This window comes from Halictus rubicundus, chromosome 14 (genome assembly GCF_050948215.1).
Source record: "Halictus rubicundus isolate RS-2024b chromosome 14, iyHalRubi1_principal, whole genome shotgun sequence".
Classification (NCBI taxonomy): Eukaryota; Metazoa; Arthropoda; class Insecta; order Hymenoptera; family Halictidae; genus Halictus; species Halictus rubicundus.
The window spans coordinates 8,582,487-8,607,673 of record NC_135162.1 but is presented as its reverse complement, the minus strand read 5'-3'; the positions used below and the strand labels follow the sequence as shown (position 1 = coordinate 8,607,673).

Below are 25,187 nucleotides of genomic sequence, written 5' to 3'. Positions count from 1 at the left end.
TTTCTCTGTGATCTCTTCGGAGAATCTGTTCGGGCGGACAAAAAAAAAGTGGAACTCTTGGTCAACGGTTGAACAGGCTTCTTTACGGTCAAGGAATACATTTTATTGGCCGTTTTGTTGAGAAATTTCTGGGTCGCTTGTAACTAACGTGCCATCTGTGTATGTACCACGAGCGGTCGAGGGTCTCTTTGGAACTCTTGCACCGTGCCGCATCTTTCGTTCCATTTGTCCCGCATTTGGTGAGGATCACGATAACGGGGGCACGTTATGGAGTAACAAGAAATGATTACGCGATTCTACCCGATAGCATCGGACACTGTCTCAGATCGGTGAAAAATAACAGGCTCGGGGTGCTTCGGGTTTCAGAAGACTCGTGCTGCGCCGTAAAACCCGTCTGTTTCGTTCTTACATTCGCTCTTTGTATCTAAATTAATTTCTCCGTACTGCGCCTTTTCGTATCTTCGACATTTTCATTTCTTCGCGCATGAAATTCTTAGCAGTAAGTCCATCGAGTAAATACCATGTTTATTTGTCGCATTAAAGCGCGCGTTTGAAGGGATAACCGATGAAAAGGACTTACTTTTTGGTTACGGATCCGCTGAAGCTCCTTGAAAGGGAGAAATGTTTCGTCTCCGTAACGCGAGTCTGAATTTATCGTCGGGTTACCGAGAGGTGGCTGTGCTATGATTGGCGTGAATATTGAAAGGCTCAGAAATAAACCATTCAGCTTGAGATATCGCCTATAAAAGGAAGTAATTTACCCGACGAGTTTATTTCCGTAATAACGGTCCAGAGAATTCTCCTGAACCCTGGCCGTACCATACGCTTGCAATCAGAGATTCTTATTGCTGTTCAGTCTGGCGTTGTCGTTTCTTTGTTAGGAGAGAGCTTGTTCTATGCCGGAGTTCCTATTAGCCGGCAAGGGCGCCCGCCGAGGCCCGTGGGCACAGCTACGAGCATATTTACGGGCACAAGGTACAGGCACACGTACAGGCATAAGGTACGGGCACAGGTAAAGGCACAGGTACAGGCATAAGGTATAGGCACAGGTACGGGCATAAGGTATAGGCACAGGTACAGGCATAAGGTACGGGCTAGGTAAAGGCACAGGTACAGGCATAAGGTATAGGCACAGGTACGGGCATAAGGTACAGGCACAGGTACAGGCATAAGGTACGGGCTAGGTAAAGGCACAGGTACAGGCACAGGTACGGGCATAAGGTATAGGCACAGGTACGGGCATAAGGTATAGGCACAGGTACGGGCATAAGGTATAGGCACAGGTACGGGCATAAGGTACAGGCACAGGTACGGGCACAAGGTATGGGCATAAGGTACAGGCACAAGGTTTGGGCACAAGGTACAGGCACAAGGTACAGGCACAAGGTACAGGCACAAGGTTTGGGCACAAGGTGCAGGCACAAGGTACAAGCACAAGGTATAGGCATAAGGTACGGGCACAAAGTTCGAGCACAAAGTTCGGGCACAAGGTACGGGTACAAGGTACAGGCACAAGGTACTGGTACAAGGTACGGGCACAAGGTACAGGTACAAGGTACGGGCACAAGGTACGGGCACAAGGTACGGGCACAAGGTACAGGTACAAGGTAAGGGCACAAAGTACGGGCACAAGGTGCGGGCACAAGGTACGGGCACAAGGTACAGGCACAAGGTTTGGGCACAAGGTACAGGTACAAGCTACGGGCACAAGGTTCAGATACAAGGTACGGGCACAAGGTTCGGGCACAAGGTACGGGCACAAGGTACGGGCACAAGGTACAGGCACAAGGTACAGGCACAAGGTACGGGCACAAGGTACGGGCACAAGGTACGGGCACAAGGTACGGGCACAAGGTACGGGCACAAGGTACGGGCACAAGGTACGGGCACAAGGTACGGGCACAAGGTACGGGCACAAGGTACGGGCACAAGGTACGGGCACAAGGTACGGGCACAAGGTACGGGCACAAGGAACGGATTAGAGGAAAGCGATTGAAAACGTATTCGGATTTTCTAGCGTTTCCGGTCGAATCGTTCAATACGCGGACTTCGGGGAACCGTTGACGTAACCGAGGGAATCTTGTAATCTGCTTAGCAACTGGAGAAGCCCTATCGACGGGTCACACAGCGGCGTAGAGGAGGAAAAACTAGGGAACAGTTGAAGACGATCGTTTCACGCGCCACGATATACGCGAACCCTGACGACTGGAGAGCTCCGCAGCTGCGAAACTCGGGAACGAATCGTGATTTCGCTAAACTTGGACCGTGATCGACGGAACACTAATTTATCGCGGTGAGTTCTCTCGCGATGGGAAACTCCGTTTTCAATGTAATTTCAATTCAGCGAACTTTCTATAGCACGTCCAACTCTGGCCGCACCTTGCCCGCGAAATATGATAAATATCAGAAGCACGTGATCGAATTCGATTTTGCAATCAAAGTCTGCGATTGTGCGCGCGTCGAGTGCTGCGAGAACGTCGTCGAGTTCGATGAAAATTTCTTCGGGACGGTGCTGTGGCGAAATTGTGACGGAAATGTGCGAGTTTCACGTTGTAGGAGTATCATAGAATTTTCAGAAATTATTGTCACTCGAGTGATGCGTTGCGAAGGAGGTGTATCGCGATTCTGTATTTCGAATCGAGTTCTGACGAGATACACGTCGCAGATAGAGACCGCCCTAATTGCCAGCCAGTTAACAGCCGACAACTATTTTTGCCAGCGGCCATTAAAGTTTTGCCATACATTATGCGAGTTTCAACAGAAATAATGGAAGTAGAAACTTCGGTAATTAGGAGTTCGATAGGACCGTCCAAAGTTTCGGGATGGGAACAGGCTCGAGACAAAGGGTTCATTCTATTCTGTTCTAATCAATGGTTTACTGTCACCTCGCGCCACATTTTCTACGATACTAGCTTCGAATAGACTTAATATGTCTTCTCATAGTTAATGCTCGACACTTAAGGGATTAGTCGACGAAATGGTCGACTCAATTTGACGAACAGTTTCCGAGAGAAAAATTCGTAAATCGAATCTCATTTCGTTTCCAATAAGATCCACCACGTCGACGGTAAAAAGTGATCGATTTGCCGCGGAGTGATTCAATAGGAAGATCAAACACCGAAGCCAGCCTGAAATTGAGACTGCGCGAACGCATTACAATGAAGCATGATAGAAAAAGTTGCGACGGTAATACCGTGGATTTAGGTTCTTGTCATGCAATATTTCTTGAAATAGTGTTCCGCAGCAGCAATAATCTGAAATTTCGCAGCAGAAATTTTTAGAAACTACCCCCCACCCCCTGTCTTTCGCCACAGTTTCCACTCGGTTCATTCGCAAGCAATAAATGTGTGCCGTATAAAAGCCGCGTGCGGACGAAAATATGCATTCTCGCGTAGTATAAAAGCCGCAAGAGTTCTCCCGAAAAATTTGTTAAACTGTGCTATGGTCATTGCATGAAATAATACGAACGTGAAACCTCGCATCCAGAAATAGTTTGCGAGTACAGGCACGCGGCTCGTTAGAATTTTAAGAGAAACGAGTATTCGCGCATATTACAGTCTCTGCTCGATAATTGTCCAAAACAGGGGACTGGCCGGGGACAACTATCGGCTAGAGGATGTTTACACTTCTCGGCCTCTCGAGTTCAGGGCCGCTCTCGGGGCGTACCCTGCGGTAGTGGGGGTAGTTCCGGGACAATTACAGACTAGACATTTGTGACATATATCGAGTAGTGACTGCGTTCTCGCTCGGTTCGATTCTAGAGAAAAATTACGATTACAGAAGGGGGAGAAACAAGCCCGATGAATCATTTTCTCGTTCGGGAGCTGAATTTTACACGCGACATTCTGCACCACGCAAGTGAATCATGCATGCACGTCGGATCACGGTCATCGCACTCGCATCTTCTTTGCGTGGAGGAATGTCTGAAATGTGCTGCGGATATGCGTTTCGGGTCGCTTAAAAATTAACCGCCGCGTCGCGAGCGTCGTCAATGTCGAGGATCCGACGTGGTTGCAGAAACTCGAGGAACGCGAATTGTCAGCTTTGTTTCATTCTCACGGAACTTTTCAGATGAGATCCGCCTAGAAGCGATGAAGAAGCGGAACAATGAGGGCAAGACTGCGAAAGGGCGACAGAACGAAAACGCCGCAGCGACCGACAAAAAGCCCGACAACAAAAAGGACAGCAAGACGGACCAGACAAAATTGAACGACGAGATAGACAATCAGGGTTTCGGCGACTGGCTGCGGTCCAGCGATGGCATCGAAATGATGCGACTGTTCGTCATCGCCAATTCGATTTTGGTGTTCGTCACCATAGGATGGCCGAAGTTGCAGGAGACCATCGCTCTGCTCGGGGACTACTTCTCCGACTGAGATGAAACGTCCGAGTGCGCCGTCAATTTAGTCCAACGTTCCAAGAACTAACTCCGTGGCCATTTTCGCGAATTTCTGCTTGCGAACCGGAAGCGGAGGAATCGATCAATCATGTTGGGCATGCTGTTCCGCGGGGTGTTCCTGATTGGCGTACTCACTTGGTACAGCACCAACGTGTGGAAATTGATCGACGGCTACTTCAGGGATCAGTTTCGCAACTACCTGGAGGAGGAGTATCGCAAGAATCCGCGGATCAAGTCCGACCTGCAGACGGCGGCGGCGGCGGTCACGGCCACGGCCGGTAAAGTCGATCCCGTTGCAACCGCGAAAGAAGCGGAACCGACGACGGTGGCACCGTCGCGGTCGATCCTCGAAACCTGCGAATCGACCGGCTGTCCCGTCGAAATTGCAGCGAACGATTCGACTGCGAGCAGCCAGGGACGGGAACGAGACACGGCCCGAGAGGAGGAGGTGACAGGTGGCACCAGTGAAAACGAGGCCGCGGGCGGTTCCACCGATAAAAATGCATTCCTCGGAACCATCGCGGAATCGAAGCTGGAAAACAGGAAGTCGCCGGGCAACGATCAGGAATCCCTGGATTCCCGATCAGAAGCGACGCATCGGAACGACGACGACGACGACCGTGACCTCCGGCAGAAGAGGCGCGAGGATCGGCGATCGTCGGCCAAAAGGAAAAATGGCAAAACGAACGCTAGGTCCGCCACCCCTAGGGACATTCCCCCTAGGGAAGCCGGGACGCCGAAAAAACGAACCGTAAAGACGATCACCTTGACGGAGAGGGACTTCGTCTCGGTAAAGGACACCTCGAACGACGATTTCTGGGAGTTCGAGGAGGACGCCGACCGGAGAGAGCCGCTGCAAGGCGTTTTAGTCTCCCAGTTACCGTTCAGACCGCGGATAGACGGTGTAGCGGATTTAGAGAGAGTCACCGCGGATGAGTACTGTCCGTTGACCTTGGAGGACGAAACGTCCTGCGGGGAAACGGTTAAATGGCCTTGATAGCTCAAATTGTATCGAGCTGAGTGGGCCAGGAAGAGTCAGGGGACAGGCTTCGACCAGGATTTTCCACGTCAACGAAATCGTACTAACTCGTCAAATTCCGTACTGACACGCTGACATGAATAGAGTATCGGATGATGCTCCGGGCGCGATGCAAAAATGTCTTCGGCCCGTAGGCCGAGAAATTGTGGGTGGCAAATTCCAAGAAGCCGCCTGGCGACCCGCATGTCCAACAAGGTTCACGACAGTACCCGCCGTTGTCCTAGGTCCTCGACGATCGGTACACAACCTGCTTCGGTTCTCTGATCACGGAGGACCACCCTAACCCTCCTGGACTTGCAGAGTAACGGAGGTGGATTGTTCTTTTGAAAAATATTCGCCGATAAATAGTGCACCGCGCTATCCGGGACACAGTCTTTTCTCGATACATGTCGCAAATACTTGGCTGATAAGAGTCGCGGAACCCCGTGAGGGGAGACGAAGATCGGGAGGCCTAGGACGTCGAGGAGTGTAAACATAATACGGGTCGAGTACGACCTTCGCGTGGATAAAAGAATAATAATATCTCCTGGACGATATATGTCGCCGGCAAGACCCGTGTTGGTGACATGTATCGAGAAAAGGCTGTGATCAATAATCTTATTGAAAGCAAATTCGCGTGGCTAGGATAATATCGGTGGAATAAGGCCACAGTTCGAAGCAACGCTGCCCTTTGGCCTTGAAAACGAGGTCTGATGTGCCGGGAAACTACGATGCCGCCGTGAAAGTACAGAGAAATTGCGATCTATGATTTCTATGCATGTTTACGATTGCCCAGGGAAATTTAATCGCCGGAGAGAAGACGCGCAGGCGCGAAGCTTTTCGCGTCTATCATGCCAGTCCTGGCCCGCCGCTGTTCTTTCGGCTGATACGTTATCGTGCTTCCGTACACTAAGATATTGCTGGCCGGTTAACGTCACTGTTATCCCGAATTTTGTCAATGTTTCACTTGCGCTCATAATGCAGCACCGCAATTGCATCACGTTCTCGCGCGTAATTAATTTTCATCTCCGCTTCGTTCATAAATCCTCCGTCAAATCTGTCTCTATCCTAAAATAGACGATTCGCGACTAGCTATTAAAATACCCGTTGCAATTAACGCGACGGAATATGTTATCATTGATGCTCGCTCGGCAACATTGTAAAGCATAGTAGATACACGATTTACGTAAGATCATGCATCAAAGTTACACATATACACGTATGTTCAAATAAATAGAACCTGCGCGAATAAGCTTACATAAATTTCCATAGTAAACATCCTGGACGGTTGGGAAGAACAAAAAAATGAACGCTACGCTCGATTTTGTTTACTGTAACGCTCGTCAGCTCGCTCTCTTCCTGTTCCATCCACATTTCCCTTTAAATAAACGAGATAGCGCTGAGAGTTCACGGCAGGCCGAACGCGATACTCTATTTTTCTTTTTTTTTTTTTTTTTTTTTTTGTTGGAGTAAAACTGTTTTACTAGTCGACGATGCAACTGATAATTTACTGACCGGCAATCGAGGCGGCATCGAGGTGGTTCATGCAAATTAGAGCTTAGATTGCGAGCCCAGACGTGAACGCAGACGCTTATCCAGTGAATTCGCTTGTTAAAAAACGCCCATCGTCGCGTTTCTTTTTTTACGCCTACATGCTTAGGCATCGATTAAAGCGAATTGCGAGCATAATTGCACGATCGGGTGCGCGTTTCGATTGAAAACCGGACGCGAAGTAGGTGTTTCGTCTCTTGTTTTCACGCTACAAAGAGAACTCACTATTGTTCCGGGTTCGTGATAACGTTCATTTTCTGTTTTATATGACGTTTATAAGAACGTTTTCACGGTCTTGTAAACGGCGGTATACGTATTCGAATTCGTACCAGCGCGCAAAAGTACGCACGCGCAACGGATAACAGTATAAATAAGACAAAACGTATTTGCAAGTCTCCTTGGCAAATTCTACGGGTGTACGTTTCCAAGGATGGCCGATAATACGAGCAATATCTATAAAAATATCGGTTGGGAATATCGCTGGCACGAAGGCCACGTTGCTCGACGACGCAGACTTTACTCTAGAAACGTTCCTCGAACGCGCGCGTTTATGTTTCAACAACTAATAAACAATGTTCGTGACCGCCGACGGTGGTTAAACGTTTCAAACAACCCGAACCGAATAACGACGGAACAAACAAGCATCTCCTGCGATCGACGAGCGCGAAGTAGCATAACTACGCGCGAAAAATCGCACCGTCTCGTTCGTCAATTATGCAAGACGACAACCGATGAGCGCGCGAGCGCGCGCTTGTGTGCGCATCGTTTTACGCATCCGTGTCCATGGTCAACGTGTTACATATACGACAGGTGCAGGAAATGCTGCCTGCAACTGTGTGCTAGCGGAATGCGCGCCGGGAATCGAGAAATATGTCCCCGTACAAGTATAAATAATAAATTCATTATACCTCGTACATGAAATACGACGGTGCTTCGTCAAAGTTACGAACGAGCAACCTTCCCGTAGCATTCTCTTTTATTACTATTACTGATTTTATTTCATTTATTTATTGGGCACAGCTACGGGCACAACTAAGGTCATAGGTACAGGCATAAGGTACAGGCATAAGGTACGGGCACAGGTAAAGGCACAGGTAAAGGCACAGGTAAAGGCACAGGTACAGGCATAAGGTACAGGCACAGGTACGGACATAAAGTACAGGCACAGGTACGGGCATAAGGTACAGGCACAGGTACAGGCATAAGGTACGGGCACAGGTAAAGGCACAGATACGGGCATAAGGTACAGGCACAAGGTACGGGCACAAGGTGCAGGCACAAGGTACAAGCACAAGGTACAGGTACAGGTACGGGCATAAGGTACAGGCACAGGTATGGGCATAAGGTACAGGCACAGGTACGGGCACAGGTACAGGTACGGGCATAAGGTACAGGCATAAGGTACAGGCACAGGTATGGGCATAAGGTACGGGCACAAGGTATGGGCACAAGATACAGGCACAAGGTTTGGGCACAAGGTACAGGCACAAGGTTTGGGCACAATGTTTGGGCACAAGGTACGGGCACAAGGTACGGCCACAAAGTACGGGTACAAAGTACGGGCACAAGGCACGGGCACAAGGTACAGGTACAAGGTACGGACACAAGGTACAGGTACAAGGTACAGGCACAAGATACGGGCACAAGATACAGGCACAAGGTACGGGTACAAGGTACGGGCACAAGGTACGGGCACAAGATACAGGCACAAGGTACGGGTACAAGGTACGGGTACAAGGTACGGGCACAAGGTACAGGCACAAGGTTTGGGCACAAGGTTTGGGCACAAGGTACGGGCACAAGGTACGGTCACAAGGTACGGTCACAAGGTACGGCCACAAAGTACGGGCACAAGGCACGGGCACAAGGTACAGGTACAAGGTACGGGCACAAGGTACAGGTACAAGGTACGGGCACAAGGTACAGGTACAAGGTACGGGCACAAGGTACAGGTACAAGGTACGGGCACAAGGTACGGGCACAAGGTACAGGCACAAGATACGGGCACAAGATACAGGCACAAGGTACGGGTACATGGTACGGGCACAAGGTACGGGCACAAGGTACAGGCACAAGGTTTGGCCACAAGGTTTGGGCACAAGGTACGGGCACAAGGTACGGCCACAAAGTACGGGTACAAAGTACGGGCACAAGGTACAGGCACAAGGTACGGGCACAAGGTATAGGCACAAGGTATAGGCACAAGGTACGGGCACAAAGTACGGGCACAAAGTACGGGTACAAGGTACGGGCACAAGGTACGGGCACAAAGTACGGGCATAAGGTACAGGCACAGGTGCGAGCACAAGGTACAGGCACAGCTACGTGCAGAAGGTACGGGCACAGGTACGGGTATAAGGTACAGGCACAGGTACGGGCATAAGGTGCAAGCGTATGGGTATTGTACACAGAATGAAAGTAGCCGGAGAATGTCTATGTAGGGAATAATAAAGATCGGTGTAACGTCTGGGTATCGAATATGGTACGGGTCAAGATCCTGTACCCTAATTACAAGATGTCCCGGAGTCGTCGACCGTTTTCACCGAGCGCAAAGAGGATCGGGCGCCGATGTCAGTTGTCTCGTCGGGTTTGTTATGTGGCGCGCACGACGCGGTGAAAGAAGGATGAAAAAAAAACTCGCCACGAACGGACAAAACCGTTTCCTAGATAACCGAGAAAATACGCGCCGGCAATGGCCTCGTTACGACAGGCTGTGCGCGATTTCTCGCGACCGCTTCCCGCATGCTTCGATTCGGATCGATCTTTTTCTGCGTCGATTTTTGCTGAATAATCGCACGCGTTACGGGAGGAGGATGCGCGCAATCATGGAAATCGGTTCATCGACTAGGCTGCCGTACGCAAACGTGAAACCTGCGCGACGATCGTTATCGTAACGCGACGGGAACGATCGGTGTCATTTCGTAATGCGTTGCATAATTACGTTAGGCGTGGCAACAATTACTCCAACAATTTATTGTTTTTGGTTGCGTTGTCTTCAAACAAACCTACATACTCATATAACAAGCGAATGGATCAACGTTCGCCGTGCGAATATTGACACGAAAGTGCAGTGGTAATTGATTAAAAGTAGGTCATGATTTATGAGGCCGGCAACAGGCACGTTAATGAAATTGGTCGTTCAATAATTTGCGCACAAACGAAAGGTCTAAAACAATCGCGAACCTTACCAACATTAGGCGAAGAGGAAAGGAGAGACGAGCGCAAGGTAATTATAAAATATTGGTACGCCTTCTAATTATTTATGGACAAAAGGAAATTTTTTTAAACGGGATCACTCCCTTTTAAACACCTATGATGATAGTCCCTTTCAATTATAAGTTTCATAGATTTTCTCTATCTGCGACCTTGAATGACCTTGAGTAATTATAGTCACTGAATTCCTAGTGAAAAGAGCTATCATCGTGGGTGTTTAAAAAGTGTGGTCTCGGTTAAGTATTCTGCTTTCATATTTTAAATCTTGTAATTAAATTAAATCCTGTGTGTGACCTTCAATGACCTTGAGTAATTATAGTCACCGAATTCCTAACAAAAGGGGCTATCAACGTCGGTGTTTAAAAAGGGTGGACCCGTTTAAATAAAATGAAGGTGACCTTCAGATCTCTGGAAAAAAAATAACACAAGAACAAATATTTTTATGGCATCGTGCAAGACCCATGGAACCATTCAACATCGTGCTTAAGGCATCTAACGTGCAAACGTTAGGTGAGTCACTCTGCCCGAGCAACAAAAAATAATGGAGCATTTCGTTTCACCGAACGAAATGCACCATTAGCGCGGGGGAATTTAATAATAACGCGCGGCTATTGGCGTACACACGAGCGCCGGATAGTTAAGAGCGTCGAACACGCCACTTTCGTTCGTACGCTAACAACATGCATCTTCCTAGAGTGACTTTCTCAATTTGACAGTTTCGGAAACGAAACGAAACGAAACGAAGAAAGTAAACTCACGATACGTTCCCCCACCACCGATTCGAAGGTTGATGGCGCGTGGAAAGCGATTCGCCGCGTTTACGATAATCATGGGAAACATGCAAATGGCCGATGAAACGGGGAACCGGGTAATTAGCGAAGATGTCGCTGGAGAAAATGTTCTCGCTTTCTTGCCGTCATTCTTTTGTCCACGTTCTCCTTACTTTCCTGCCGGATCGCGTGAGCTCTGCGGATCCTCCGGGCAGCTTTGTTCGCCCGATGGAGTGATTTTATTGTCTAAACGATGAGAAACGCGCGGAAGAATCTTATCTTGTTGCTATTAGGTACTGAATTAGCGGTGGGATCGTCTGGAACAGTGGTCCTCAAACTGCGCTAACGATCGCGGTGTCCTACGATTTCGAGTGTACCTACGCGCAGCGCCGCGCCGCCGGTGTTACGAAATCATTTACGTAAGGTCGTTCCCGACGAGCCTCGAACAGACAACGAATCGGGAACACAATAATTGCCCGGTCAAATTTCCGGAATAAAACGCACCGAAACTGGTCTACGTGTAAACTGGGCCCCCGGAGGAGCCTAACCGGCAACCCGTTGCACATTCAGAGTTTACTCTATATATGTCCCAAAGGCCTACTCTATATATGTCCCAGAACTATCCCCACTGCCGCGGGGTATACCTCGTGGGGCCAAGGAGAGACCTAGGGGTACAGCTCGTGAGACCTCGAGGAATAGTGTCTCCTCCACGATATATGTCCGTGACCAGACCCGTGTTTTGGACATACGTAAACAGTATGTTTCTTCGATTATTTTATGCATCTTGGAACGTCGCATGGCCGAGTTGTTTAATATTGTTATTACTCTTCGTTGCCGGCGTACGCGGCTGTTGTACAGTTAGATGATAGTAAGAAATAAAGTGGAAACCAGTGATAAAGGATAAACTTGTTTCGTCTGCAACGCGATACCGCGTGCGACAAAAAAACGCGGCAAGTTCGTGTGCAGCAAAGCCCAGCTGGTTGGACGCCGAGAGCAATCAGAGTGAAAACAGGACTAGCATGACCTTTCTATTGCTTTCACACGATGGAAGATTATAGACCTTGAACCACTGGGAATGCGTACCCAATTTTTTCGGCTATTCGATCAATTATTTATACGGAGCTGCAGCGCGGCCGCACGCAACAGGACTGATCATGATTCGTCTGCATACTAAATCGGATCAGCTGTGCACACTTTCGTAAACATTTGGGTCTCGCCCCGATTCGAATTAGCACCGATACCTAGCCGACAGATTTTGTAACGTATCGTGTCCGATTCGAGGCACGCGATGTCTGCGCTCAAGATCCATGAACGTGTCTCGAACGTCTCGAGCGCGTCGAATGGAAATTGTAAAAACAAACAGTTGTGAAAACAATAGTGGCCGCCGTTTAAGGAATAGTGTGGAGGACTCATTCGATCACGGCTGAAAAATAATTGTTCGGTTATCTTCTTTACCTCATATTAGCAGAAAAATATATTGTCAGATAAGCCGCGGAGGACAACAGAAAATTCTTCTGCGTTCGAGCGAGCACGATTCTGCGGGCGCGCAGCATTTTTTGCGCGTTAGGTGTTCAATTACAAAATCTGCCCACGTTACATAAAACACGGAACGTGCGATGCGGGTCAAATTACGTATCGAAAATCGAGTGCAACGGTACCACGTAAAATTTACCGAGCACGTTTCACGCGTTCCTGTCTAAACATTCGCCATTTCGACCTTAGAGGATTCACGGTCGACCGTTTCTTGCCGATTATGAACATTACAGTTCCAGAATTAATTAAACGGTGTACCACACCAAATGTGGATGCGTAAACCAAATTGAATTTTCAATAGGCCGTTCGATAGCTTAAACAGATAATTAATTAAATAAAGAATAAATGAATAAATAATTTGTGCCAATTCTCAAAACCCTACATGTCGTCATGGGGGGTAGTATAACGGGGTGACGAAGAAGATCAGGTTTACGGTAATTTCTCTTATCCTCTTCAACTGAAAATTCTGAAAAAACTCAGGCATATTGTAGCTATTAGAATGCACATCTACGAATTTTTCCAGAATTTTCAGCTGCGAAACCAAATTTTAAAAAATAAACAAAATTTTGAAGTGCCGATATCTTTTAGAGGTTATGAGATATTTAGTTTATACTTTTCCCAGTGTTAGTATCTCGTTATGGTTGTCGACATATCATTTTTTCATAGTTAAAAACATAGTTAAAAAAATAACCGCTATTTTTTACCATTCCTATGCCCATGTTGTCTCCTTACCTGGCTACATCGTTTATATCAACTTTTAAAAATGGGTGGACATTTTTGCGACGACAAAACTGTGTCGGCAGACTCTACCAACAAATCTTAAAATTATGTAATTACTAGTTTACGGATTTTATGCATTTATGAGAAAATTGGGTAAGCACAATTTAAAGCGGTGGACCAAAAGTATTGGTTTCAGCTTAAAATAATTAAAAGAAATTTTATTTCGCCCCTGTGTCTTGCGATCAATGCAAATATTGTTTATTTTGCATAAAGATCCGCAGTCTAGCAATTCCAGTAACGATCCGTGACCATAACAATGTACGAGGACAGGACTTCGAAACAGACACGAAATATAACGTCGAAAGAACGGAAACATTTTCCGGCTCGGAATCGAAGCTCGGTTCGAATTTCGAGAAGAAATCCGACAAAGAAAATGAAACGATAACGGAAGGAAACTGGCGGTGTAAGAATGCGTAGAGCAACCGTATCCCATCGCTACCTGTTGCAGGTAGGGGTTCCGAGTGGAAATGCTGCAGAGGACCCCCGGGTTCGCATTCCTGAAAGGAGGGACGAGAGCCGAAGAGAGAGAGATACGTGCGCCGGCATAAATCGTTTAGAACTAAAAAGGACGGTTTTATGCGTGGACACGCGGTGGTCCTCGGAGGTTTCGGTAACGTTCAGAATCGAAAAGACCGCACGGGTCCAGAGGGACCCGCCGCGAGGGAATGTTGGCCGACCGCGGTAGGACCTAACCTAACCTAAAATTGGCGTGCCGTCAGAGGAAAACGAAGCCACTTACCTCGGCGATCTATCCTTCCGCGTTGTTTACAGGTCGCCACGGTGTCTTCTTCATTCATCGAACGGGACGTTTTCACAGAAATCACCGCACCACGCTGATGTCAAAACATTCGGCTACACTCGCGTCACAGCGGCGCATAATGTGTACACCGTTTGAAAAGCTCGCGGTTCGAACCCGCTGGAATTTCGCGTTTCTCCAGGGGGTGGGGTGGGGGTGGGGGAGGCGGACCAGCCACGACACTTTTCACTCGCGAAACCGAACGATCGCGTCTCCCGTGGCCCGAATAAACGACAATATATGCTCGAAACACGACCGACGACGAGTTCGAGCCAAGAACCAAACGCGAGATAAATGTGACAGAGACGCTAACCGATGTGTTGCCGTTTGACCTGTCTCCGAACTGACCAATCGCCTTGCAGGTGGTACGCTACGATGTTTCTCGTTGCCTGCTGGGGGTGGGGAGGCAACAACAGGGACAGAACCACCTGACGCGCAACCTTTTGGGGTCCGCTAAAACATCTCGGGGCCCGCAGGGGGCCTTCTCCATCTGTTGCCACTTACCGACCCCGGCTCCACTATTCTACTGTCGGTAACGACGCGCACTTACCATCGAGCGGCACTGTGGTTCTGGTCCTTGCTAACGCGGACAACTTGGTTCTGGTCCATGCTCACCCGGAACCTAGCGACCAGTCGTTGTCGATTTTTCGTCACGGTTTCCGTATTTCTTTTTAGATCTGAATACTACTACCATAAACTGCGGTCTTTCATCCTCACTTTGAGCCCTCGGATGTTTCAAAATTCCTACGGGAACGCGTCCTATAATAAATTTGTAGAATTAGAAATGCCTGGCACGATATTTTTCAGTGCAATTTGGAGAACACTGAACCACGCATTGCTGTATTTATCGGTGGATATTGCAGATGACCAACAGCAATAAATTAGTATGCTAAAATGTTTAAGCCTCTAATCGACGAACACAATGAGGCGAGCGTAATAAAATACTGGAGGCGACGCAGTCAAGAGTTAATGAACGGTACGGAGAAAATTGTGTGTTTTTCTTTGCGCGAGAACGCGCGGCAGGAGTTATCGAGGGAATCGGCCAGAATTCTTATCGCTCGTGAGATCCACGATATCGTTTTGTAGCGCAAGTGACAAAATATCGCGGGCAGACCTGAAACGGTGCTTCAAGGCTGACCCGGCATAGGTACTTATTGTATCAAGTCTCGTTAAGAGATGTCCATTCACTCGTAGCGGCAGATGGCCAGTATGGTTCGTGTAACTCACGGCGGTCAGATTGGCCCCGTATCGTGGTGCAGAGGTGCCAGCGAACAACCGGCGAAACCCACCGCGAAATGTGTGCAACGTATTGGTTCGATGCAACGAAACGTCGATTCGCGTATGGCCAGGCTTGATCGCAATGGCAGCGCTGGTTCGTCTTAAACGTGGCAGTGTCCAGTTGAGACATGCGGCGCGTGAAATGAAAGGTAAGCGATTACTTTTTCCGAAACCATCGTCCCGATACGCTTTATCACGTAGACACACTGAACACGGAACACCTGAGATAGGTGTCCATTGTTTTGACACCTGTACCAATTTTTCCACGCATTAAAGCAAGCTCCGGGGTTACGGTCCCGGGAGTTACTTGACCCCTACGCGTACATTCGCTTGCGTGCAATTACGCGTCGTTGTTCAATTGGAATAAAAATTTTAATCCATTACTTATTGTTTTTATTTGAACATAAACATTAAAGTCCGTCCCATTTTTGGGACATTGCCGGAATCTACTACAGTATACTAAAAAAGAAAGAACAAAATAAAAATTATATATTCGTTTTACTCGGTGTCCCAAAAATGGGACAATGCGAACACAATCAGAAGCATTTGCATCGCGTAACGGGACTGTCACAGTGAAAATGGATGAAAAATCTTATCGTCTAGTCGTTGTTTTAAGTATCATTATTTGTATAACGTCTGAGAAAACCAAAGTCGAGGTCACCTGTGTTGTACGGGGTACGAAAGAGATAATAGGCATAGAATCGAGCGAGAACACTGATAAGAGAGACATGCACTCGTTGGTTTTGCTTCTTTCGTGTTTCGTGAAATGGCAGACTTCGTTAAGAGAGGCAGCGTACAGATAGTGAAACACAGCAGTGAACAGATCAAACAGGCTGCTAAAGAAGTTCGAGGTTCGTTCTAAATGTAATCCACTGTATTTATTGTTCGTTAAATTAATTGTGCGCGTTGTATATTCTCTAAGGTACATTGTCAACGTTCTCTTCGACGAGAGAAATGATTTCGTGACGTTACTGGGAGGGATTTGTTAGTTCACCGTAAAGTTGAAATTGCAAAAATTTTATTGGTTGCCATTTCGATTTACGAGCGTATCGCCCCTGAACGATTCCACAGGTCCAAATTAAATATAGAATCTCGTCCTATTATTTGAGCAGCTTATCAGAACGAAGCGATGTTCTAGTATTACCACAGATGTGGCAACCAGTTCGTATGTTTTAAGGCAGCGAGTTTCTCAACATTCCAGCCGCGTAAAGTCGAAAATATATTTTTATTTGCTCTGCAGCCGCTGTACGAGCGCGACACATTGTTGCTTCGCTGGTTGCAGTCGGATTCGCGCTTTGCGGCGCAGTGGAAGTGAGCTCTTCGGTTGCATTGCTTGCCAATCAGAAGGACAATCATGCCATCATCGACACATCGTGGCACTGCGACATGCTGGTCAATGTCAGCAGTCGAAACCGGACGGAAGATTTCGAAGTGATACTCTTGGAGGTAAACATAGCAATTCAACCGTTGATTTGTCATTATTACAGTAAAGTTTCGATCCAAGTCCGATCCTCGGGTCCGTGCTGTGACATAGATCGTGTAGGGCTGCTACTTTCTTGCGACCGCGCCGAACGTAGACAAGGACAGCGCGTGTAAACACAGACTTCGCGACCTGAAATACAGTTCACATTGTACCGTGTTTAGTGTCATTTAAATCAGAAAAATGCCACGAATAAGTTGGCGAAGATCCCATAAAAAAATAATTAAAAATAAAAAAGTTTTGCAATTGGATCAGTAGTGGTTCAGACCGATATACCAAACCCGGCTACGCGTCATGTTTACATTGTTCTTCTTGGCCCCTCGCGGGGTATGCCCCCAGTGGAGGGGATAGGCGAACTGGCTAAGATCGTGTGGCTCCGTTAGGCTTGGATCGAGACTCTACTGTAACGTAATTTCGATGACGGTACTTACAGCTACCACCGGAAGAACGCACGGAGTCTATAATGAGAGAAGCATTTTTGTGGGGTCAAGTCGCTGGACCAATTTTAGGGGGATGCCTGGTATGGGGAAGGTCGGGACCGTCCATGGTGTTTTCGCGCGCGGTTCTCAGTGCCTGTTTAGCCTCCTTGCTGGTGCCAGCCGCGTGGAGGGGTCCGTCTCATGTGGCGCTTCGTCTGTTTCAGGGATTGTGTACGGTAAGATTACTCGGACTTATTCCAATTCCTCCGTTATGGAAAAGCCACGATTTGAAATCAAATTTGATTTTACAGGGTGCGACCATGCCCGCCGCTCACATGCTCGCTATGACCTGGTTTAAGAGCACTCACAGAAGCTGGTACTTCAGCTGTTACGCTGGTATATTTTCAAAGTAGCTTACAGACTTTAGTCAACTCGCGACGGTATTTGAATCGACGATTCTATGTCCTGACAGCTGTCAGCGTTGGATACTGCCTAACCGGGTGGCTGGGAACAGCTGTGGTTCGAAGTTTCGGCAGAGATTCCCTTTGCTATGGCCTCGTCATCATCGCACTATGCTGGTACTTCGCTTTCGGCCGATTCGTTAAAGACACGCCGAAATCTTACCAGCACGATACGAACGTAAATACAGATACTTAGTAAATCTCAGAAACGAAATTCTCGAGTTTGTATAGAAAATTAATGGTGAAACAGGCCGCCGTTATTCCATGGGGAAAATTGCTGCGTTCGGTGCCTGTATGGGCTTCCGCAGTGGCAACGATGGGCAATCAATGGGGCGATGCAACCCTCGCGCTTGGTATGACAAAGTACCTAAAACTTATCTACGGATTTTCCACGGCCAATGTAAGCTTTCAGCCCATTGGTGAACTACAGCACGAAAGGTCTGATCTACGCTATGGTAAATTTTGATATTTTTCATATTTTCAGGATTCCGTGCTGACAACGTTACCTCACATTGGTCACTTCATGGCTGCGCTAACATGCGGTCTGCTCGTGGACCACGTTCGCGAGAGTAAAATCGTTTCTACGACCACGGCGAGAAAGTTGGTCGTCTATACAGGTGTGTATTTCGATCGTAACGATTAACGAGCAAACATGTATTAATCATTAAGGTCTTTCAATCGATCGTTAGCTCACTTTATTCCGGCGGCGCTGCTTTTCGTGGCCGGTTACGCTGGTTGTCAAGCACTGGGGGCAGCGTGGTTGGGAATAGCCGCGCTCCTCGTCTCTGGCACGGCGCCTGCCGGTGCGCTAGCTGCGATTGCGGATCTCGCGCCTGTAGAGTCTCCGGCCTGCGCGGCCGCCGCGTGCGCCTTGTGCTCTACTCTAGGGGCAGCTGGACTGTTGGCAGCGAATTACTTTGTTACTCAGGCGATTCACGGCTCCGTAAGTTAATCCGCTAACCCTCGTTTCCCCGGCGTCAACTTGACACACTTTGCTCCCACGCGGTTGGCGTTGCGATGAACGCGAACCGACAATAATCAGGGAACGCGCGGCGTGCGGTGTGCTATACATATACGGGGTCCGACGAATTTTCATTGCAGATCGCAGGCTCGTGGCGATTGGTTTTCGGCGTTGCTTCGGTCGTCCTGCTATCGACCGCGGCGGTTTTCTTGGCTCTCGGCAAAGGCACCCCGCAGCCGTGGATACCATCGGTCGCCCGACCACGGAGTCACGACGCAATTTACGAACAGGAATCCTCGGAACTCGACTACGAGGACGTGGGCGTGCAGACGGAGCCTTTCGGTCCTTACCCGATAGAGGACGACGTCGAGAGTGTGAAGAACGTACCTCGTTCCGCGTCGGTCCACTCGAAAATCTCGTTGACGTCCAATTAACACTCGTACCCTTCTATTTAGCGCGTATACGTCGAGAGAGGACACTGCTGGGCTCGATAATTGCCCATAGTATTTAACCGGGAGGTTCAGCGTCCGCGTTTTCTTTTTCAATTGTGCGGACAGCGTTGTTGTCCATAGATTATAAATATTTGTTACACCGTATGTAAAAGTTCGAGGAATAAGAATAAACGTAAAGATAACTTATTGATACACGAACCGTTCCACTTCGTCTCGAACGGTGGTCCCCTCTATTTGAAAAAGCGAAAAGGCACGAGTCGTTTACAAACCGTAAAGCGAATAATTCGTTCCTCCATTAGTATGATCATTACCCGAACTCGGGAGCGTTATCAAGATCGCGAATCTGCTCTCTTCCGCTGTCTCTTCGTGCGACTTGTACAATCCGCGAGACAATGAACCCCGTGTCTTTTGCCGACGACTTTCGTTCGCCGACGAGGAAAGTCGTCGCAAACAACGACTGTTCTAATTAGACCGGCGATCCCTGTGTCGCACGGGCGAAATGCACGCTGTTCGCGCGTTCGCGGTTCACCGGAAGTCGCTGGATTGCAAAACGTACGAACAACGTCCAGTTGGCAAACACTTCTACCTGTTAATGACAACCATTCGCGTTGTACGTCCGGCTCGCGGCGAAAAATTGAAAGGTCGCTTGTCCCGCGAAAATATTGTTTCATCCGGTGTGACTTTTACTTTCGAACGGAGGAAATGTTCTTTATCTCGAGGAATCGAGCACGCTGAATAATTGCGGGCGATACCGTGCGCGTTTATCAGGAGTTGCCATTTTTTCGTTGCCATTTACCTTCGAGGTTGAGACGTTCGCATTTTGCACGTGGGCGATTTTTCTTCGTACTCGCAGACTATGGCGGATTTATACGTCTGCCGCCTAGGGGCCACCTATACACCTCAGCAGAGCCAACTCCCTCCACCCTTTACGCTGTCGACCCAAAGGTTTACCAATAGCACAAAATCATTAGTAACATAAGTGACGTATTTTTCAGATATGGGGTTCCTATTATTTTTGTCTTTAAAATGGTTTACATTTCTATTCATTTGTTTTTATTGTCGGGGCTTTGGTATTTTTCCAAAAAATATGCCACCCCTGTGGCCCCCTCTAAATCCGCCAGTGCTCGGAGAAGCAGAACTTTCTCAAGCAGAAGGTGCCTCTGTCCGGAGAAGATTTGGCAAGAGGCGGCTGGGAATACGTGGAAACGACGCGGAAAATCCCATAACCTACACATTCTACACCCTCGAAGTGGCAGCCGTCTCCAGGCTGCAGCACCTAACAAACACGAGGCACCTAACAAGTCCGTGATATCCGACTGCGAGGTGTCGCAACCCGCGATGCTAATTACTCGCGGTGGATATGTTATTATTCTTTCGCGGCGGAGCTGGCTCTCAGAGGCTTACGAAATGAATTCTCACACCACGTTGTCTACCATCTGTCTCGTTTTATTTCGATACATATGTTACACTAGTTCGTACGAAGTTCTATTTACAATGAATCAAAGGCTAGAGGACGGCGCTGCGACTCGGCCGGATACATTCAATGCTATCGTCCTTCGTACTATCGGTTTTCAAGACAGAAGGACCCGACGGATACTTTGTTACAAATTGCTGGGTATGCGATGAGAATCATCGGCGATAGCAGTAAATGCACGGCGCCACCTTGACGCGAATCTACAGTACTTTTGCTCAGTGCTCTAGTGGTAACTCTAGTGGTGTCATCTTTGGAAAATCTACGTTATGACGAAACGTGACACGGTACAGCGCAGCCGCGCGTATGCAAGATCAACGTACGCGACGCGTGCACTTGCCTGACCATATATATATATATATATATATATATATATATATATATATATATATATACATACATGTATATATGTATATATATATTCTAGGTTTAATTGCTCTCGCGTTGGAACGGCTTAGAGGCAGCGACGATCTGTCTTTCTTTGAAAGCAAAAACCGTGCGTTGCGAGATACTTGAAAGTTGTCGTGCGGAAAATCGTTGCACGAACACATAGGACATTTCCCTTTCCGAGAAGGCGATTCGTTTCGCTGACGATTCCAGCGGATTTCGTGAAAACTGTGTCGCCGCGATTGTCTATCAACCTTACGTTTCCCCTCTTCCCACGATATTCCGTGTGATATTTCCCACTGAATGGATATATACGACGGTCTCCGGTTTTTGTACTATCGCCGTTCGAACCAGCTATCGACGTCTACACCGATCGTTCCTTTTTGAAATGAGAGAGAATTGTGCGGAATGAATATAACGGTTCACGTGGAAATAAATAATTCAGCGGATCGGAGAATAAGATACATACAGGATAAGCTACAATAAATAATATGCTTTGTTCGTTTAAAACCTACGAACGTGGAACGCCTCCTCTCGTAATTTAACAATGTTGACACGCGTGCCACAACACTCTACAACATAATACCTACTTTCTCCACGGAATGGTTCAACTAACGCCGTCTCGTTACGAAACAATAGCTCCAACAGACGCCGCGTAATTTGTATTGTAATTTTATAACTAGACATCTTGTACTACACTTTTATTGTGCCTGTCTTATATCTATAAAGCCGAAGTATAAATATAATAGTCTCCGGTTACTTCACCGGACGATCCCGTCGTTTCGTTTACCGAACGAGCTCCCGTCTATCGCGGTAAAATGGTAACAAAAATTCATCAGCAAAACCTGACCGTTACATCTTCTTCTTCATGTCGTCCTTGTCTTCGTCGTCGCCGGTGATGATCTGTACGCTCCTGATCGGTCCAGTCTTCCTGTATCTGGAGGCGGGCGTGGTGGTGGCCATGATCGGTGTGGTCATCATGGGTGTGCGCTCGGCGTTGATGGCGAGCTGCAGCATCCTCAGCAGGAGAGCCTCCCTGATGGGAGCCGGCAAGATCTCGTCCCCGTCGTCGGCGACCTCTTGCGTGTAGAACTTCTGCCTGTAAACTCTTTTCGCGTACCTGCCGTCGTTGTACTCCTCGTACTGTTGCGGCTGATAGACGGGTGTCAACGCTCTGGCATAAACGGGACGTCGGACGGGCACCCGGTCGCCATACTGGACAGCCAGCTGCTGGTCGTAACCGATTTCTGGCCTGGGGGCGGGTGCTTGGTAACCTGGTTGATAAGAAGGATACGGTTGCTGGTCGTACAGAGCATCCTCGAGGTAGGTCTTCGGGTAGGACAGAGCCTGGACGCCGTATTGGCTGACGAGCAACCTTCTCAACAGCATCTGGAAATCGCGACGACTCAGTGGAGGAGCAATTGGGTTCGGTGGTTCAGGGGGCAGAGCGATGGTGCTGCCTCTGTACGGGTATTCGGGAGTCGATGGGTACTCTCTGTCGTCCATCGCTGGAGTCACCGGCTGGGGAACTGGTCTCAGAACGGGCCTCGGTCTCTGGTCGGGTTCCGGATAGATCATTGGTCTTGGGAACGGTCTGGGTCGAAGGTACCCCTGCGTCACCGCGACCCTTGGGTCCTCCTCTTGCTCCGGCAGAGGATTCTCCGTCAGATAATGGATATTCGCGTCCGTGGTGGTCGAGTAGATTGGCTGTTGGTTCGGCAGAGGTCGCAGCAATACTCTGTTGATCGGGATCTGCCTGTAAGCCGGGTCTTCCTCGATGTTCGGCTGAGTCGGCAGAAGGATTCGTCCTGCCGGCAGTTCCCGCAGGAACTGATCGGGCTGCTGTCTCACGAAGACGGGCTCCGTGCTCTGTCGAATGAAGTCCCTGCTCTCGGGCACTCGCACCGGAACCCGAGCCTCGTCTCTGGTCGCTTTCGCCTCCGCCTCGTAGGCTCGAGAACTGTCGTACTTGACGTTTTCGAATCTCGCTGGGCCCAGGTTCTCTCTGTTCACGTACACCTTCGGCCTCTCGATGCGATTAGGCGAGACGCGTTGGAGAACTCTCGGCGGCGTGGTCGTGGTGAACAGAGGCCTCGTCGTGGACAAGGAACCGCCGTATACGTCGGAATGGTCGTCGCTGCTGGACTCCACGATGGGATTCGATTTCGTGGTTTCTTCGTGCAGCTGTCTCCTCAGGTTGTTCCCGCTCGTCACTTTAGCCTCGTACTCCTTCTCCACAAAGTCCTCCGAGATCGGCCGAAGCGTTTGCTCGATCGGTCGTTTCGCGAAGATGATCCTTTTGTAGGGGGAGGTCTTGTCCTCGGTGCTCGGCCGATTGATCTGCGAATCCTCGTCCTCTGCCCCCTCCTCCTCGATCACCAGAGGTCTTTGCTGGCCGTTGATCACGAACCCCGACCTGGTCTTGCTGGCTCCCTTCAAGTAATGACCCAAAATCGATTTCGGTGGCTCGATCGTGGTCGTGGAGGTCGTCGTGGTCGAAGTGGTCGTTGCTTTTCGGTTTCGCGGTATTGGCTGAACCACCGACGGCTTCGTGGTCGGTTCGGTGGACGACGAGTACACGATGGTCGGCTTCCTAGTCGTTGCGGTGCGATTAATGCGCGGAATGCCGGACACGTGTTCCTGCAATGTCGACACGGTGGTTGCTTTAAACCCTGTCCCGTTAGAGGCCGAGTACGACACCCTTTTTACTATGCCGTCAGCATCGACGAAACCGAATGTACCCTTGATGTTGCCTAGTACGTCGCGATTCTCGACCTGACAATCATTCCTTACGTTCAGAATCAGTTCGCGTGCTTTTGTGTAGTATTCTATATTCTTTGCTTTAGTGTGCGATCATTTTCAAACATGCATTAAAGTATCTTCGTCGCGGATAAAGAATTACAGTCGTTCGAGTGATCATGGGAACCAGTGCGCTTAATGGATCTATGTGTCACTGCTGTAGCGAGGTGTTCGAGCTATATTTAGAGTAGGTTACGCAGAATATGAGTCGTTCGTAGGAGTATTAAGTAATGGCGTACACCCATCTCATGCCTTTTGCATGAAACGGTGCAGCAGCCGCGAAGCGTTACCTTGAATGATCCGTCGCCAGCCCCGAAGCCGAACGAGTAAGAGCCGTCCCCGTTCATTTTATTGATCTGTTTCAAGATCTCTACCCGCTGGTCGTGATGCGTCTCAGATGTTTGCTGATCCGTGACGTTCGAGCAACCAGCAGTTGCCAGACAGAAAATTGCCATTAACCATGTCGTCATCTTCGGAGTCCGCGGCGATAATACCTACAGGAAAATTACACAAAATAAACAATCTATTCAACGGGCTTGCTGGGCAAGAATGGAGGATACTGATTTGACGATCAAATTCGACTAAAAAATTAAAGACAAGGGACATTTTCAATGCTATTCTCGTCAAGGTGGTCTACAATAGAACAAAGTATAGAGGGTCGTAAGGTGACAACGAGTTGGAACACTCCGAAACACTTTGCACTAGGTTTTACGGAAATTTTTCTCAAACATGCACTGTCACAAACCAGCGTTTACACTATAATTGTCACAATTCCCGCGAACGCACAAGTCCTGCACGGTTTGCTCTGCGATTGGAAGTAATGACGACCAGGCCCCCGAATTGTTAATCAGAGAGAATCGGTATCGCACACGTTGGTAAACCCGCCGAGCCGTAAGAGCTGGAAAGAGTAAAGTACCTTGTAACTGGAAACCATGTTACCGCGGATGCGGTGAACGTTCTTAACATCGCGTGGGGTGCTGCTCGCCGTTATATATAGAGTGACAACACTCCAGACATCCACCACCCTCTCCACCGTGTCCTGCGACCACACTCCTGCCGCCACACATTCAACCGTGATGGCCCCTAAACGTTCATTACGGGAAGGTATAATAGACGGCAAGAAAGTATTTCAGTCTAACGAAATGGAAACTATATGTAGATCTTGCGTCTCGTGAACTAGTTTCTACGCGTGCATTCGGTCACTGCCTTACACTCGTTTCGGCACATGATTTCTTTATACGTGCCCACAGTTATCGCTGATTATACTGAATCAACCGGCAAATTTAATGTGCACAAACAGCGTGTGCGCTAATATCCAATACCCCTCCCATTATTTATTGGTTCCAGTGTCTCAAGTTTTCGAGAATGATTTCGGCCATTTTTGGTACAGGTGGAAACAAACGGGTCGATCAGAATATT

At 48.5% G+C, this 25,187-nt stretch overlaps 4 protein-coding genes across 7 annotated transcripts; 3 read left to right on the top strand and 1 right to left on the bottom strand.

Annotated features, from left to right (window-relative positions):
* The first annotated feature begins 2,137 nt into the window (after nucleotides 1-2,137).
* Xport-a (exit protein of rhodopsin and TRP A) lies at nucleotides 2,138-4,490 on the top strand. Its single transcript, XM_076799985.1, has 2 exons — nucleotides 2,138-2,293; nucleotides 4,072-4,490. The coding sequence occupies exon 2, from the start codon at nucleotides 4,092-4,094 to the stop codon at nucleotides 4,374-4,376; it is 285 nt and encodes a 94-aa protein (XP_076656100.1). The 5' UTR covers nucleotides 2,138-2,293; nucleotides 4,072-4,091; the 3' UTR covers nucleotides 4,377-4,490.
* Nucleotides 4,373-6,723, top strand: LOC143360832 (uncharacterized). The gene has a single exon (XM_076799984.1). The coding sequence runs from the start codon at nucleotides 4,488-4,490 to the stop codon at nucleotides 5,394-5,396; it is 909 nt and encodes a 302-aa protein (XP_076656099.1). The 5' UTR covers nucleotides 4,373-4,487; the 3' UTR covers nucleotides 5,397-6,723.
* Nucleotides 6,724-9,927: 3,204 nt separating this feature from the next.
* On the top strand, nucleotides 9,928-19,334 carry LOC143360959 (sialin). Of its 4 annotated transcripts, none has more exons than XM_076800180.1 (9): nucleotides 9,928-10,194; nucleotides 16,579-16,784; nucleotides 17,252-17,473; nucleotides 17,549-17,633; nucleotides 17,710-17,876; nucleotides 17,949-18,098; nucleotides 18,183-18,315; nucleotides 18,388-18,641; nucleotides 18,800-19,333. In XM_076800180.1, exons 2-9 carry the CDS (start codon nucleotides 16,725-16,727, stop codon nucleotides 19,091-19,093), a joined length of 1,365 nt encoding a protein of 454 aa, XP_076656295.1. In that variant the 5' UTR covers nucleotides 9,928-10,194; nucleotides 16,579-16,724; the 3' UTR covers nucleotides 19,094-19,333. The 4 variants fall into 4 exon arrangements, with proteins under 4 accessions (XP_076656295.1, XP_076656294.1, XP_076656293.1 ...); XM_076800179.1 differs by lacking the exon at nucleotides 9,928-10,194 and adding an exon at nucleotides 15,194-15,487 and having other exon boundaries at nucleotides 16,621-16,784; nucleotides 18,800-19,334; XM_076800178.1 differs by lacking the exon at nucleotides 9,928-10,194 and adding an exon at nucleotides 15,196-15,487.
* Nucleotides 19,335-20,964: 1,630 nt separating this feature from the next.
* Nucleotides 20,965-24,750, bottom strand: LOC143361083 (uncharacterized). Its single transcript, XM_076800343.1, has 3 exons — nucleotides 24,685-24,750; nucleotides 24,059-24,262; nucleotides 20,965-23,609 (listed from the first exon to the last, which is right to left on the bottom strand). The coding sequence occupies exons 1-3, from the start codon at nucleotides 24,700-24,702 to the stop codon at nucleotides 21,822-21,824; spliced, it is 2,010 nt and encodes a 669-aa protein (XP_076656458.1). The 5' UTR covers nucleotides 24,703-24,750; the 3' UTR covers nucleotides 20,965-21,821.
* Nucleotides 24,751-25,187: the final 437 nt, after the last annotated feature.